At 34.6% G+C, this 15,710-nt stretch overlaps 2 protein-coding genes across 2 annotated transcripts in view; both read left to right on the forward strand.

Annotated features, from left to right (window-relative positions):
- The window catches only part of kif1b (kinesin family member 1B), a 91,302-nt gene extending 84,377 nt beyond the window's left edge, over positions 1–6,925 (forward strand). Inside the window, 4 exon segments of the mRNA XM_051096076.1 lie at positions 53–205; positions 596–788; positions 878–996; positions 2,946–6,925. Of these exon segments, the coding sequence (XP_050952033.1) occupies positions 53–205; positions 596–788; positions 878–996; positions 2,946–2,988 (508 nt within the window). The 3' untranslated portion in view covers positions 2,989–6,925.
- A 1,589-nt stretch (positions 6,926–8,514) lies between these two features.
- On the forward strand, positions 8,515–15,513 carry pgd (phosphogluconate dehydrogenase). Its single transcript, XM_051097156.1, has 13 exons — positions 8,515–8,668; positions 8,966–9,041; positions 9,131–9,310; positions 9,396–9,461; positions 9,545–9,663; positions 9,739–9,808; positions 9,892–10,026; positions 10,194–10,383; positions 12,869–12,999; positions 13,119–13,252; positions 13,552–13,651; positions 14,757–14,879; positions 15,029–15,513. The coding sequence occupies exons 1-13, from the start codon at positions 8,577–8,579 to the stop codon at positions 15,146–15,148; spliced, it is 1,536 nt and encodes a 511-aa protein (XP_050953113.1). The 5' UTR covers positions 8,515–8,576; the 3' UTR covers positions 15,149–15,513.
- The last annotated feature ends 197 nt before the right edge of the window (positions 15,514–15,710 follow it).

Below are 15,710 nucleotides of genomic sequence, written 5' to 3' on the forward strand. Positions count from 1 at the left end.
ATACAGTCTTCTAAAATTTAAGTATGCTAAAAACATCATCTGTCTTGTCCAGGACCCCTGAAGCTAACTCTCGTGCCACCAGCCCCTCATGCTCAGACTATGAGAACTTCCCCATGGTGCCCATCCTGGAAACGTCCTACCTGGCCCGTGCCGGAAAGCACGAGTTCCTCAACCTTGTGCCTGATATTGAGGAAATGAGACCTGGGTGAGAATTTAGTCTTGTTTATTTAATTCTCACAAAAATCAGGATTAATTTGAACACTTAAAGGGATAATTCATAGTTGTGTTATTAGTTACTCACCCTCATGTCGTTCCAATCCTGGAAGACCTTCATTCATCTTCAAACCACACAAATTAAGATATTTTTGATGAAATCCGGGTACATCGTTAAAATAGTCCATGTGACATCAGTGGTTCAACCGTAATTTATTGTAGCTACGAGGGTGAGTAATTAATAACTGAATTTTCATTTTTGGGTGAACTATCACTTTAAATCATTCAGTTAAGCTGTTTCATGTGGCAGGTTTCCTCATATGGGGCGGCAGAGATATACAGCAACATGCTAGACTGATGTGTCCTCCTTGTGTTCACTCAGGTCTGTGGTGTCAAAGAAGGGATTCCTCAGTTTCATGGAGCCCCGCTCCAACTCCTGGGTGAAGCACTTTGTGGTGGTTCGTCGGCCATACGTGTTCATCTACAACAATGACAAGGACCCAGTCGAGAGGGGAGTGCTGAATTTATCCACTGCCCAGGTGGAGTACAGTGAAGACCAGCAGGCCATGCTCAAGGTAAAGCCTTACCTGCTATGTGTAAATCAACAGTTTTCCCTGTAATATGTCACCTGAATGCCTGATTATTGCTGTTTGATGGCTTGCAGACACCTAATACATTCGCCGTGTGCACCAAGCACAGAGGGATCCTCCTCCAGGCCAACAACGACAAAGACATGAACGACTGGCTGTACGCCTTTAACCCACTGCTAGCAGGAACGATAAGGTACATCCCCAGAAACCTTTTTTTTTTTTTTTTTTTGGATGATTTCCTAGAATTAACCTAGTCTAGACCAAACCCGTAAGACCTTCGTTCATTTTCGCAACACAAATCAAGATATTTTTGATGAAATCCGAGAGCTTTCTAACCCTCCATAGACAGCAATTCAACTACCACGTTCAAGGCTCAGAAAGGTAGTACTACATATTAGTGCCACGTTAAAAAATCTAAGATTACGAGGTTAAAGTCATAATAAAGTCAACATTTTGAGAATAAAGTTGAAATTACGAGAATAAAGTCAAAGTGTTTCAAGAATAAAGTTTAAATATTTTGAGAATAAAGTCGAAATATTTCAACAATAAAGTCATAATGTTTCGAGAATAAAGTCAAAATATTTTGAGAATAAAGTCGAAATTAATAGCAATTACAAGATTGAAGTTATAATACTGTGAGAGTACATTCTAGCCTATTGCGCATGCAAATGGCCCGGATTGGGAGATACTCCTGGGGGATAAGTCTCAGCTTTCAAAATCTCAGTTTTATAGCGAAATACAAACAATACATCTATTAACCTACAATAATGTGTTCATCACGGTCTTTAATGTGACGTGACAGATCGCTGTATTTGCCTAAGTTTAAGATTCATGTGAATCAATCATCTTTCCGATTACAGTGAGACATTTGTTTCATTAAATTAGGCTATACTGTTTTTTTAATACCTTCTGATGTTCCTTTATGATTATATAAATGAATATAAACGAAATAAAGAGGAAAAACACATTTATAATTTATATTTTGTGATAATACAGCGATCTGTCCCGTCACATTAAAGAGCGTGAAAAACACATTATTGCAAGACACATAGTTTGTATTTCGCTATAAAACTGACAGATTTTGAAAGCTGAGACTTTATTTTATATTAAAAGTACCAAAAGCACAAGGCTTATTGCTATTATTGGGTGGTTGGTGCACTACAGATAGACCTAATGAATATAAATGAAGACAAGAAATATTATTTCCAAGCATACTGTCCCTGGAAGTATAAGAAATGGTATGATTTTTGCTAATAATCACACATATGTTCAAATAAATTCCGGTGGCCTGGCAACTTCCCTGGTGCTTTCAATTCGGGCCATTTGCATGCGCAGGCTATACTCTCGAAATATCGTAACTTTAAGTGCTACATTTCAGTTCTCGTAATTTCAACTTTATTCTCAAAACATTTTGACTCTATTCTCGGAATTTTGACTTTATTCTCGAAACATTTAAATTTTATTCTTTGAATTTCAACTTTATTTTCAAAACATTTTAACTTCATTCATGGAATTTCGACTTTATTCTCGAAACATTTTTGCTTTATTCTAGGAATTTTGACTTTATTCTCAAAATATTTTGACTTTATCCTCTAAACATTTCGACTTTATTCTCAAAACATTTTAACTTTATTCTTGGAATTTCGACTTTATTCTCCAAACATTTTGACTTTATTCTCAGAATTTCGACTTTATTCTTGAAACATTCCGACTTTATTCTCAAAACATTTCATCTTTATTCTTGGAATTTTGACTTTATTCTCGAAACATTTTTGCTTTATTCTTGGAATTTTGACTTTATTCTCTGAATTCTGACTTATTTTTTGAAACATTCCAACTTTATTCTCGAAACATTTCAACTTAATTCTCAAAACATTTCAACTTTATTCTTGAAGCATTTCCAGTTAATTCTCAAACATTTAAAATTTATCCTTGAAACATTCTGACTTTATTCTTGAAACATTTCGACTTTATTCTCAAAACATTTGACTTTGTTCTCTAAATATTTGGACTTTTCTTGAAATATTACGACTTTAATCTTGTAATTTTCGATTTTTTTATTTTTTAGCGTGGCACTAGAACGGCGTCATATTCCTCAAAATACTGACTGCTCATCTGTCTCTTTCTGTTGTTTTCCTACAGGTCAAAGCTGGCGAGGAGACGGTCCAGTCTGATGAAGAACTAAACAAGCGTGCACACACGCACAGAGATAGTGCTCATTTCTCTCTGTCTACCTTTACAACGTACCAAGTGTGTTAACACTTCTAAATCTTTGTGGTTCTTGACAGTTTCTCTTGTATGTAGACCTGTGGCTCTGTTCTCCTCTCCAGCAAATGAACTTTAAGTTCCTAAACACCAACTGTCCCCTACCTCCCTCCTTCCTCCCTCCCTCCTCTTCCTCCTCCCCTCTCTATTGTGTTATTGATTGGATTTATTCTGTCTTCAGTTTTGTTCTTTGTCATAACTGAACCTCCTTCAAGTAGCATGTTGTAATAGTCTATTTGTGTGTGCACGAATCTTCAGAGCAGGTTCTGCTTTCTCTTGAGTTACTCTCGTCTGTAAACATCATCCTTACAGTGTTGTCTGCCAGGAACATCGTATGCTCAGGAGAAAGTTGGTTTGCTATAAAACCCCTAAGCCAGTGAGTAAAAAAAAAAAAATAGATTAATAATAATGAAAAAATATATTCTAATAAAAAATATTACGTATTTAATCATCACAAAATCAACTTTCTCTAAAAGAAAATATATAAAACAAAAACAAACGGCTTTGCTCCAGATGTTGCTGAAAAAGATTTTTAAATGGACCAAAGCACTTGAAGATGATTCATTTTCTAAACAAGACAGAAATTGACCCTTAAACCGAATGTTACTGCAGTATTGGCTTAATGGATTTGCTAAATCAAAGCGAGCCATGATCGTTGGGACGTTGACCATGTACATACAGCCGTTTATTCGCCCAGCCTGTCGCGATGTATTTGCTTGACATTAATTCCACATATCAAGGACATAAAACATACCATTAGCAAAGTACAGTATGTAATCATAAGACATATAATACCAGGGAAAGAAAACGATGATGGTGATGATCTCTCACGTTATCTCTTTCGGTAGCCTACAGGAGTATTCTGCTCGATTTAAATGATTTCCTCAGTAGATTAGGTAAAAAAAATGGTGCAAAAGAATTACCTTAACACAGAACAACTGACCGAATGAATCCATTTGTACATAACGTTCAGGATTACTGTGCTTAACGCTATTCATGACGAGACATGATGCATTATGGGTTACTGTCCATGTTACTGTATTACCGAAAGAACGTTTTCAGGGCTGTTTTAGCAAGAAAGATCGATTGAAAGACCAAACGTTTGAGTGAGATACTGATTTAATTGGTTACCGTTATGAAATGAAGGATTGAATATTTGTGTGGTTTATTTTTGCTCTCAGCAGGATCTTTAAACCAAGCCTTTATTCCCCTTGAGAATGAGCAAGATCACTTTTTAATATTATTGAACATTTATGTTGCATCTACGGAAGCCCCTTTCCGCCACTGAATAAAACATAAAAAATGTTATTGCGACTTATCTTACAGTTCCGAGAACTGTGAGATACAAACTCACAATAGCGAGTTCTAAAGTCAGAATTGCGAGATATAAATGTATAATTCTTTTTTCTCAGAATTGCATGATATAAACTCACAATTGCGTGAAATAAAGTCAGACTTGCAATTCAGACTTTTTTTCAGAATTTTATGATATAAAGTCACAAAAGCGAGTTATAAAGTTAGAATTGCGAGAAGTAAAGTCAGACTTGAGAGATAAAAACTCACAATTCTGACTTTTTCTTGCAATTCTGACTTTTTTTTCTCAGAATTGTGAGATATAAGCTCATAATTGTGAGTTGTGAAGTCCAGTTTTAAGGGGAAGAAAAAGACTGATATGTTCTCAGAATTGCGAGTTTATCTCACAATTCAGACTTAAAAACTCACAATTGCGAGTCTGAATTATGAGTTTTAGAAAAAAGTCAGAGTTATGAGTTTGTATCAGAATTACAAGTTTACGTCTGGTAATATTGACTTTATAATTTTAGTTTATATCACGCAATTCGGTGAAAATAAAGTTAGAATTGTGAGTTTATTTCTTGCAATTCCAACCTGATCTCACAGCAGTTCATAAATATTTTATGTGGTGGCTAATGTTACGAATTCTTACGATTTTTGCTAAATTGTACATATTTTACGAGTTCCCCAATTCATACGAATTCATACGAGTGACCTACCCCATCCCCCTCTAAAACCTACCCGTCACTGGGGTCTAGACAATTCGTACAACGCGTAAAGTGCGTACAAATTGGTCGTGAGATAACGTAGCCATTTCTGACTGTATAACTCCCCACTGCAAGTTTATATTACACAATTCTGACTTAATTTCTCAGAATTGTGTTTAAATCTCACAATTTCTCCGAATTATGAGATGTAAAGTCGCAACTGCAAGAAAAAAAGTCAATTGTGAGATTAAAGTCGCAATAACCATTTTTCTTATTTTTTATTCAGTGTCCGAAACGGGCTTGCATATGTATCTCTACTTATTATCTTAACTTATTTTTATTAACATGTGATCAGTGTTTTACATTATACAACTGAAGGCAAGAAGGGCACTTTTCCTCATTTTTATTCAGCTGTTCTTCTTCACTTATTTGAACAGACCAAGTTTGACCACTAAAACAGTTTCATCACTGTCAGTAGAAATTGGGCCATTTATGCAGTTGACTGCAGTGCAGTGTGCATCTGCAGTGAGAAAAAAGGGATGGTAGTGTTCTGCTTTTTATGTTTTGTTTTGAAATCTTTGCTCTGTGTGTTTGAAGACATGCAGTCAAGACACAAATACTGAAGTTAGCAGTGATTCAGTTTCAACCATTTGGTTGACAACCTCTGGTCAGACAACCAGCAGGAATTACTGTCACACTGTCAGACTGATCACTGTCAATCCTTATGAAGTCAATATTCTTGCTGCTCATCACAGACTGCACTTTTTCTTATAGAAGCGCTTTAGTGCATTTTCACAGGAAACACATGAAAATGGCTCGGAAAGTCAAGTCCTTGGGTCAACCAGCCTTTAGGCCTCATCTGAGCTGTTTGATTGTTACGGCATCAGTGAAAATGTTCAATTTAAACATTCAGATCTGGCAGAGTTAGCGAAGGTTAGCGTTTATCTAATTACATGACAAGTGTGAGTCAATGTTACAAATTTTTGCCAGAGCAAAGGTTTTTGGCTTTTTTTTTTTTTACCATCTCTGTTGAGTGGCTTGGTTGACTAATGTAATATTCATAATGAATTTCATTAACTGTATTTATTGTTTTGCAATGTAAATATTAGTTTGCAGCTCTTTGCACATGTGTTTATACAACTAACGACAGAACAAATAAAGCTTGAACAATGTTTTTGTTGTTTTCTCAAATGCAAACCAAATGGTTTTAGGTTGTGGTGTTTTTCCCTTTGAAGTGGACTTTGAATGTACCTTGCGTTTCACTTAAAATGATCTGATGAAAGAAGAAGAATATCTTAATTAGGGACTGACATGTTGCTGTGCTTCTTATTTCTTGAGGAATCTGACCATGTTACAAGGGCACTTTTTTCACATTTAGATATGAGGGCAGAGTTATGATGAGGCCTGTTCATTTTGAGTTCTAACATCAGGGAATATATTTTCTTAGAAATATAACGTTTTGCTTTACCTCGTTGTTTTTTTTGTGCTCACTCATGCATTTTTCCCATGCTGCCTCTGAAGCAACCCTGGCATTACTGTATCACCCCATCAGATGAACATCATTCCCTGTCATTGTGATGAAACAACAGAAAACAGTTCAGCCGTGGCATTAACACTGTACATTATTTGTCAGATTGGCTTCATTTTCATACTTATTTTGTAAATATTTCATGTTGTATGGAACTTGGATTAAAATGTAAATATGTCTCCTGTATTTGTAATAATTATAATCCATTCGCTGTATAGCCTAGACGTGTAATGCATATATCTTAATTCTGTGTATGGTAATCTTGCACCATTGACCTGTTTAGTGAATGAGGTAAAAATAAAATTACAACCAGTGCATTAGACGAAGAACAGATCTCATTTTGTCTCTTTCTTTCTTTTTTACAGCTGGTTATTGTCTTTAAAAGGCTGTTAGTGACATTTTGCTTGTTATATCTCATATGATAACACATTATTAGGCCTATAAATTGATATGCCTGGTACTGTAATTGTTTTTGGTCTTCTGCCACTTTGTCTTAAAGCACAACAAGGCTAGCTTGTTTTTTTTTTTTTTTTTTTTTATTATTGGTTTAATTAAATATTTTAACCTTTTGACAAAAGCATCAAACTATGGAAGCCAGTGTCCAGCACTGAATAAAAAAAAATAGGTAATTGCGACTTATCTCGCAATTTTTTGCAATTACGAATTGCATGATACAAACTCGCAATTCTGACTTTTTCTTAGATTTGTGTTGCAATTCTGACTTTCTAACATTATGAGAAATTCTGAGAAATAAAATTGCAGAGATATAAACTTTTTTTCTCAGAATTTAGAAACTTTTTTCTCAGAATTGCGAGTTTATGTCTCAATATTTACATTTATATCTCACAATTCTGACTTTTTCCCCCAGAATTCCCCTCGAAATTGACCTTTTTTCTCAGAATTTCAAGAAAAAAAGTCAGAAGCTTGAGATATAAACCTGCATTTGTGAGAAAAGTCAGAATTGCACATTTTTATCTTGCAATTTCTTGCTATTGTGTTTTATATCATGCAATTCTGAGAAAAAAAAAAGTCATAATTGTGGGTTTAAATCTCTAAATGAGTTTTTATCACAATTTCGTAAAAAAAAAAAAAAAATTTTGAGCTAATTAAGTCGCAATAACCTTTTATATTATTATTCAGTGGCAGAAATGGGCTTCCATATCTAACAAATATAACTACTGAGTACGTAAAATACCACATTTGATATAAAAATAATATGCTGCAAAGTAATATTCCTACCTTATTATTTATGTTTGTCTATCTTTATATTTTACTATTTTGGAGTGATTAAACAACAGATTATTATTATATTTTAAAGATATTAAAGAATTTTAAAAAATCTCACCTGTAATATCTCTTAATAATAACCTAACATTTACTACATGAAATAAAGTACTGAGCTATGGGAAGATCGCCTTGTAAATAATTACGTACGTTATTATTATAATTATATTATTACATTATAATTACATTATCTTGGAAAAATTGCATGTTAAATACGTATAGTATTTTTTATCAAAAAGTATTACAAAGTCGTGCCATCTTTATTGCAGTTATCTATTTAATATGCAGTCATTTTCGCAATTAAACTGATTTATAAAGTTTTATTTTTCGTAAAATACTAGTTGCATTTAAATGTAGTAATCTACTTAATAATTAATCAGTTTGATGAAATTTCAGACCTACATAACTACAGTGATGCAACGGTGCTCTACAAAATCAATCGCCGGTCTCAGAGTTCGTCGTGAAACTCTATTTCCCCATTTACTTCAACGCCAAACGCACGCACAGCTTCTTCTGACACAGTGGGCGGAGAACAGACGGGGGAGGGACAAAACCAGACAGCCAACGAACAGCCTCTAATCTCTGCTCAGAGTGTCTCCGCCAATCACAGACGGCGATACGGATGACGCCATGACCACTGTAATCTGTCAGGCGTGTTCATTGGGAGCTGCGGTAGTGCTGTTGATCAGGCCGTGAATGAGGAAGTTCAGCAGAGACGGTGCTGCAGTAGTGAAATCCTTGATAGAAAGTGTCATTTTAAGACAGAACCAACCTTCAACCATGGCTCAGTAAGTATACATTTTGAATTTAAAACGCTTGGTAATATGATAGTGAATTTCTACAGCGCTTTTGAGTTTTTTATTCGTTTTAAATATAATAGTGAAAGCTCTTGCACATTATCAGCATTCATTTGATCTATACTGATCTGTGAAGCACTTTTTTTTTGTTCAAACACAGATTGAAATCACATCTGTCATCCAGTCAGAATGACATTTCTCATAATCACTGATTTCAATAAGTTGGCTCTCTATAATCTGTAATTATGAATGTTCTTTCTCATAATCTTCATATTTCTGTTTCCACAGAGCTGATATTGCTCTCATTGGTCTGGCTGTGATGGGTCAGAATCTGATCCTGAACATGAACGATCATGGATTTGTGGTAAGCGGCATTTTTATTTTTCATTTTCTTGCATAACATATTCTGATTCACATCAGGTTTAAGATTTTACAACTGTTGTCATTCCTCAGGTGTGTGCATTCAACAGGACGGTGTCCAAGGTCCATGAATTTTTAAACAATGAAGCCAAAGGCACTAAGGTCATCGGGGCCGAGTCCCTTGAGGACATGGTGTCTAAACTCAAAAAACCTCGTCGCATCATCCTCCTCGTCAAAGCAGGACAAGCCGTCGATGACTTCATTGATAAACTGGTAAACATCACCATGAATCGACAGTTCTAGTTTGCCTCGTCACCCTGCCAAGGTGATCAAGTAACCCTTTTTCCGCATTTTGTAGGTTCCTCTTCTTGAACCTGGTGATATCATTATTGATGGTGGAAATTCAGAGTACAGAGATACAACAGTGAGTCTGACAATCCAAACTTATGATCACATGAAGTGATAACAGTACTTGATTTAAACATGAACGCTCATTATCTCATGCAGAGACGCTGTAGGAGTCTGAAGGAGAAGAACCTGCTGTTTGTAGGTAGCGGAGTGAGCGGAGGAGAAGATGGAGCTCGTTATGGACCTTCACTGATGCCTGGAGGACATAAGGATGCCTGGTGAGCACTTAAAGAAGTTCAAACCTAAAAAAAGTGTATGTGTCCGGAATCTAATTTTTCTTTTTATTCCTTCAGGCCACACATAAAAGATATTTTTCAGAGCATTGCCGCCAAGGTGGGCACAGGAGAGCCGTGTTGCGACTGGGTGAGTAGTAGTTATCAATAAATACGTATGCATTTATATAGACCGTGAATGCACTTCTCCAAATTCTTTGTATATTTGTCTAGGTTGGAGATGAAGGAGCAGGACATTTTGTTAAGATGGTCCACAACGGTATTGAATACGGTGACATGCAGCTCATCTGTGAGGCGTATCATCTGATGAAGGATGTGCTGGGTATGGACCATGATGAAATGGCTCAGGTTAGATGAAAAGTCCACAATGTTGTAATCCTTCAAACCCCCTCTCTATTGTCTCTTCTGTTTCCTTCTTCCTTATTTTGAAATGCATCTCACCCTGTTCCTTCTGAAGGACTGTTTTGGTTTGCTTCCTCTTGAGACTAAATTTCTTTGTCTGGTTTGCCTATCAGGCCTTCGATCAGTGGAATAAGACAGAATTGGACTCTTTCCTCATTGAGATCACTGCCAATATCCTGAAATTTAAGGACGAGGACGGGACTCACCTGCTGCCCAAAATTAGAGACAGCGCCGGGCAGAAAGGCACTGGGAAATGGACGGCCATCTCTGCTTTGGAATACGGCACACCTGTTACGCTAATCGGTGAGATACAGTGTTGCGTAATTTCTCGGGTATGGGTGTGTTTTTTTGTTTTTTTAGATATAGAGGGAGAAAGTCACTTGGGCTTAGACGAGCATGTTGAATGAGGCGTTTCCATAAGCAGCTTTGGCAATCACCTCTTCAGTTGATGTGACATAAGTGGGATTTTCTGTTTTGGCTTTTGGTGCAGGGCTCAACAATAAGAAATGCCTGCTGTCCCGGGGCTATTGTGAAAGAGTTTAAGCCAGATTTTTAAAACTATATGTACTATAAAAAGCGCTATGTAAATAACTTGATATAGGCTTGTATATGTAATGTCAGCTGAGCAGACAAAAGGCTGGTTGTGCAGCACTGAAGCGTGAGAGCTCAGCTATGATTTGTGTGGTTGTAGAGGAGGGTTTTCTTCTCTCAATAGGCTGCATTCCAGTGCTGAGTTCACCATGACTGGCTGTTTTCCACTTGATCTTTTTTTTTTTTTTTTTTTTTTTTCCTTCCTTCCACTCGCCTCTTCCCATACTTGTTGGCCTTGGGTTGGGTGATAATTTAATACAAAGTCATGCTGAGTTCACGTTTTTGCTTTCAGCCTCTCATGTTTATAGATGTAGTAAGATCTGCTCTCACAATAGTCTGGCTGATTAGTCCGTACACTGAAGAGAGTTACGTTACCAGTGTCAACAGTGCCAGGGTCTGGTACCAGATATGAAGTGCATTATACATTGTGACTGCAGTCTTGAAGACACAGTAAATAAAATGCCTAAAATATAATTTTCTGCTATATAGAAGTCATAGATGAATCTGACAAAGAAATGTCTCTATGATATTTCACTTCAAAATCAAAAAGGAAAATGAAAAAGAATTTGCATTATATAAAATGTATACATTTTTAGGACCAGTAAAGTTTTTAACATTCACAATACTCTAAAACATTGATTTTTTTTTTTTTTTTTTTTTTTTCCACCTGGATTTTTAAAAATTGAAAATCAGTCTCAAAAAAAATATGTGCACAACAATATTGGAAATTTGGGGGGAAATGTAAATAATTTCCTGAAAAAAAAAAAAATGGCACAATGCATAACAATTTACTTAACAGCTTACTTAACATTTTTAACTAAATATATTTTTTTATTATTAAGAAAATGCAGTCTCATGCTTTTTTATGTTGGATATATGATTGTATTTTAATAATATTGTAATAATAATAATAATAATAATAATAATAATAGCAAAAAAATAAAAAAAAAACGAAGAAATATATATTTTTTAATTAAATAAAACATGAGGACTTATTTAATTTATTTAATAATAAAAATATCTAAAATAGAAAATATAGTCACCAGATTGTTACAAAAATAATAATGAATAAATAAATAATTTAAAAAACATGAGGATCTATTTATTTACTAATAAGTCCAATCATAGTAATAACAATAATACAACATGTCTAAAATACAAAACATGTCTGAGTCACTAGATTGCAATAATAATGATAATAATAATAAATAATAATTTTTAAACATGACGTTTTATTTATTTAATAACAAGGCTCATAATAGAAATAATAATAAGTAATGATTTTATGTTAGATATTTATGTTGTGTTTTATGTATATATGTTATAATCCATGTTCCATATTTTTTTTTATGTTGGATATATAATTGTATTTTGATTATATTAGTAATAATAAAAAATACAACAATATATCTAAAATACAAAACATGTCTGAGTCACCAGAGTATAATAATAATAATAATAATAATAATAATAATAAATTCAATAGTAATAATAATAATACATATTTTTTTATTTTTAAAGATCTATTTTTTTGCCATTTTTTGCCTTTATTGTGACAGGAGAGCTAAGAATTGACAGGAAGCATTTATATTTTAATATATATGTATATATATTATTTATAATATATAATTTATAATGTATAATATATAATTATTTATAATATTTATAATAATATATATATATATATATATATTTTTTTTTTTTTTTTTAATGTTAATATTTTTTATGTTAGATATATATGTTATGTTTTATGTTATACGTTATAATAAATGTTAGATTTTTATGTTAGATATATAATTGTATTTTAATTATAATAGTAATAAAAATACAACAATATATCTAAAATACAAGACATGTCTGATTCACCAGATTGTAATAATAATAATAATAAACATAGTAATTGTAATAAAAATGATTTAAAAAAATACAACAATATATCTAAAATACAAAACATGTTTAAGTCACCAGATTGGTATAACAATAATAATACTACTAATAATAATTTTTAAACATATTTATTTTTCTGTGGTTTTTCTGTGGCCTGTCTCTCATGTTTGGACTATCTAATGTTTTAATGTTTCTTCATGTGGTCATGTGGCATGGTTTAACAGTGATTATAATCTTATTATGCAACCAGAGATGCAGACTGTAACAGGAGATGACTGTTTGTGTTGTATGTGGTGTCTTTCATTCACAGGGGAAGCTGTCTTTGCCAGATGTCTCTCCTCTCTGAAGGATGAGAGGGTTCAAGCCAGTAAGAGCCTCACTGGCCCCCAGGGTGTCAAGTTCACTGGAAACAAGGCACAGTTTCTTGAAGATATTAGAAAGGTGGGATAGACGTAGTAAAAGACGGATCATTAATATACGTATCCATTAATATCAATAAATATGAAGCTGCTTCAGTTAATTGAGTTTAATAATAACGTGCTGCTTTATTTCTTTTTCAGGCTTTGTACGCCTCAAAGATCATTTCATATGCTCAAGGCTTCATGCTGCTCCGACAAGCTGCAGTAGAGTTTGGCTGGTCTCTTAACTATGGTGCTATTGCTCTGATGTGGAGAGGAGGCTGCATCATTCGCAGGTGAGCAGGCTTTGATCACAGGGATTTAAGAAAAATATATTACGTAAGAGTATATGCTATATTCAGATTGCTTATCAGAAAAGGCAGTGTCTGCTGAAACACTCAAGAATGAAATCATACGAAACTTCATCTTTTCTCCACCCTGTCAGTGTTGTAATTCTGTGAACAATAGGAAGTGGTGATAATGTTTCACGTAAAAATCCCACATGCACAAAAATGAGGAAATGGTTTGATTTTACAATATCATCATTGTGGATTAGCTATGATTAAAGGTCACGAATTGAATCTTTCATTTGCAGTGTTTTCTTGGGAAAGATCAAGGAAGCGTTTGACCGGAACTCAGAGCTGCAGAGTTTGCTGCTGGATAACTTCTTCAGTAAAGCTGTACAGGATTGTCAGGTACAGGAAGTGAGCCAAGAGTGGTCACAAATTGCGCCGTTTCCTGTAATAGCGCCACTACGTACGAAGAGAAATCAGCAGCACTAATGGAAGACTGTTTATGTGCATTCATATGAATGTATATATACAGTACCTCTAAAAAGAAACATACAAAAATGTCCACTTAGTGCCTTCCAAATATATTCACCATGTACACAGTCCAAATAGCATTTATGGATTATTGATTATTGTCATTTTTATTGTCATTTTATAATATGAATTTGAATTATTTAAAGGGATAGTTCACCCAAAAATGAATAATTACTCACCCTGTCGTTCCAAGCCCGTAAGATCTTTGTTTATCTTTGTAACACAAACTAAGATATTTTTGATGAAATCAAGAGCTTTCTGACCTTGCTTAGACGTCAATGCAATGTTTAAGGCCTAGAAAGGTAGTAAGGACATCGATAAAATAGTCCAACGTAATTTTATGAATTGTCAACCGTAATGTTATGAAGCTACAAGAATACTTTTTGTGCACAAAAAAGATTTTATCGATGTCTTTACTACCTTTCTGGGCCTTGAACATGTCAGTTGCGTTGCTGTCTATGCAGGGTCAGAAAGCTCTCAGATTTCATCCAAAATATCTTCATTTGTGTTCCGACAATGGAAGAAGGTCTTGCGAATTTAAAACAACATGCCAGTAAGTAATTAATGACAGAATTCTCATTTTTGGGTGAACTATCACTTTAAGATCTGTGTAGTTAATGAAAGTGTATCAAATGTAATCATGTCGTTTAACACCGAGGTTTTCATAAAATGCTGTGCTTTGGTGGTAATGGATTTTTATGAGCTGCAGTATTTAGCTACAATATTCCAGCAATTATCTGGCAACATAATAGCACACATAGTCAGAATGTAACATAAGTGTTAAAAGCTGAATTTTAAAGTCATTTATCAAATGTTAAATATGGTGCGAAAATCCACAGAGAAGTAATTTTGAAATGGAAATTTTGTAGGAATGCCGGTTTACTTTAAAAACTGATCTATAGGTTTTTTTGATATTAATGATGATAATACATGTAAAATGTGGTTTATTTACCAGTAAGTTGGTTGTGTTTTGCAGGACTCGTGGCGTAGGGTTGTAAGTACAGGTGTGCAGCAGGGGATCCCTATGCCGTCCTTCACCACCGCCCTGTCCTTCTATGACGGTTACAGGCACGAGATGCTCCCAGCAAACCTACTGCAGGTAAACCTCTCTACAACACAAACCACCTCTTTCTAACTATATGGAATTACTTCTGGATTCTAAAGGCCTTAGTATATATATGGAAGACATTTTATGTTTGATTTCATTATTTAAATTTATATCACATTTAACATTGTGTCACTCTTCAGGCACAGAGGGACTACTTTGGTGCCCACACGTATGAGCTGCTATCAAACCCTGGAAAGTTCATCCACACTAACTGGACAGGCCACGGTGGAAAAGTGTCGTCATCATCCTATAACGCCTAAAATCCAGAGTGTTTTTAGGTTAAACAGCAAAGAACATCATCTCCTCTTGATGAAGGACCAGAGCAGCTGAACACATTCCTCCTGAAGAGCTGAACTTCAGCACTTAGTAGAGCTCCTACTGAAGAGTGTTCAAATGCATATTTCTATTTATACTAAATCATAGTATATACACTATTTGTAAGCCCTGTTCTTGTAGTTTTAAGGTCCACTGTTGCAAACACTGCATTTCTGAGTAAGAGTGTTTCTGAGATTCTTCTTGCTGTAGACCAGTCATGCTTTGCCCCCAGAGTTCACAGTGTTAACCCTGGATTATGGGAAACTATTGCACTGCATTAGGCTAAATAAAGATTTCAATCCCTTTTTAATTAGCTTTTGTCTTCTTCACTTACATGTCGTCTACTGCAGACAGGATTTACTCCTGCTTACTTTTAACAGTAAATGCTAGATATGTAACTTGTTTATTTGTGTGTACTTCTAATTTGTCACCAGGAGAGGGCAGAAATGATTTTTTGGAACAACAGCTTGTTTACAATAGTAGTGAGTGATTATTCTTTGAGGATGA

Source organism: Labeo rohita, chromosome 23, assembly GCF_022985175.1.
Source record: "Labeo rohita strain BAU-BD-2019 chromosome 23, IGBB_LRoh.1.0, whole genome shotgun sequence".
Taxonomy (NCBI): Eukaryota; Metazoa; Chordata; class Actinopteri; order Cypriniformes; family Cyprinidae; genus Labeo; species Labeo rohita.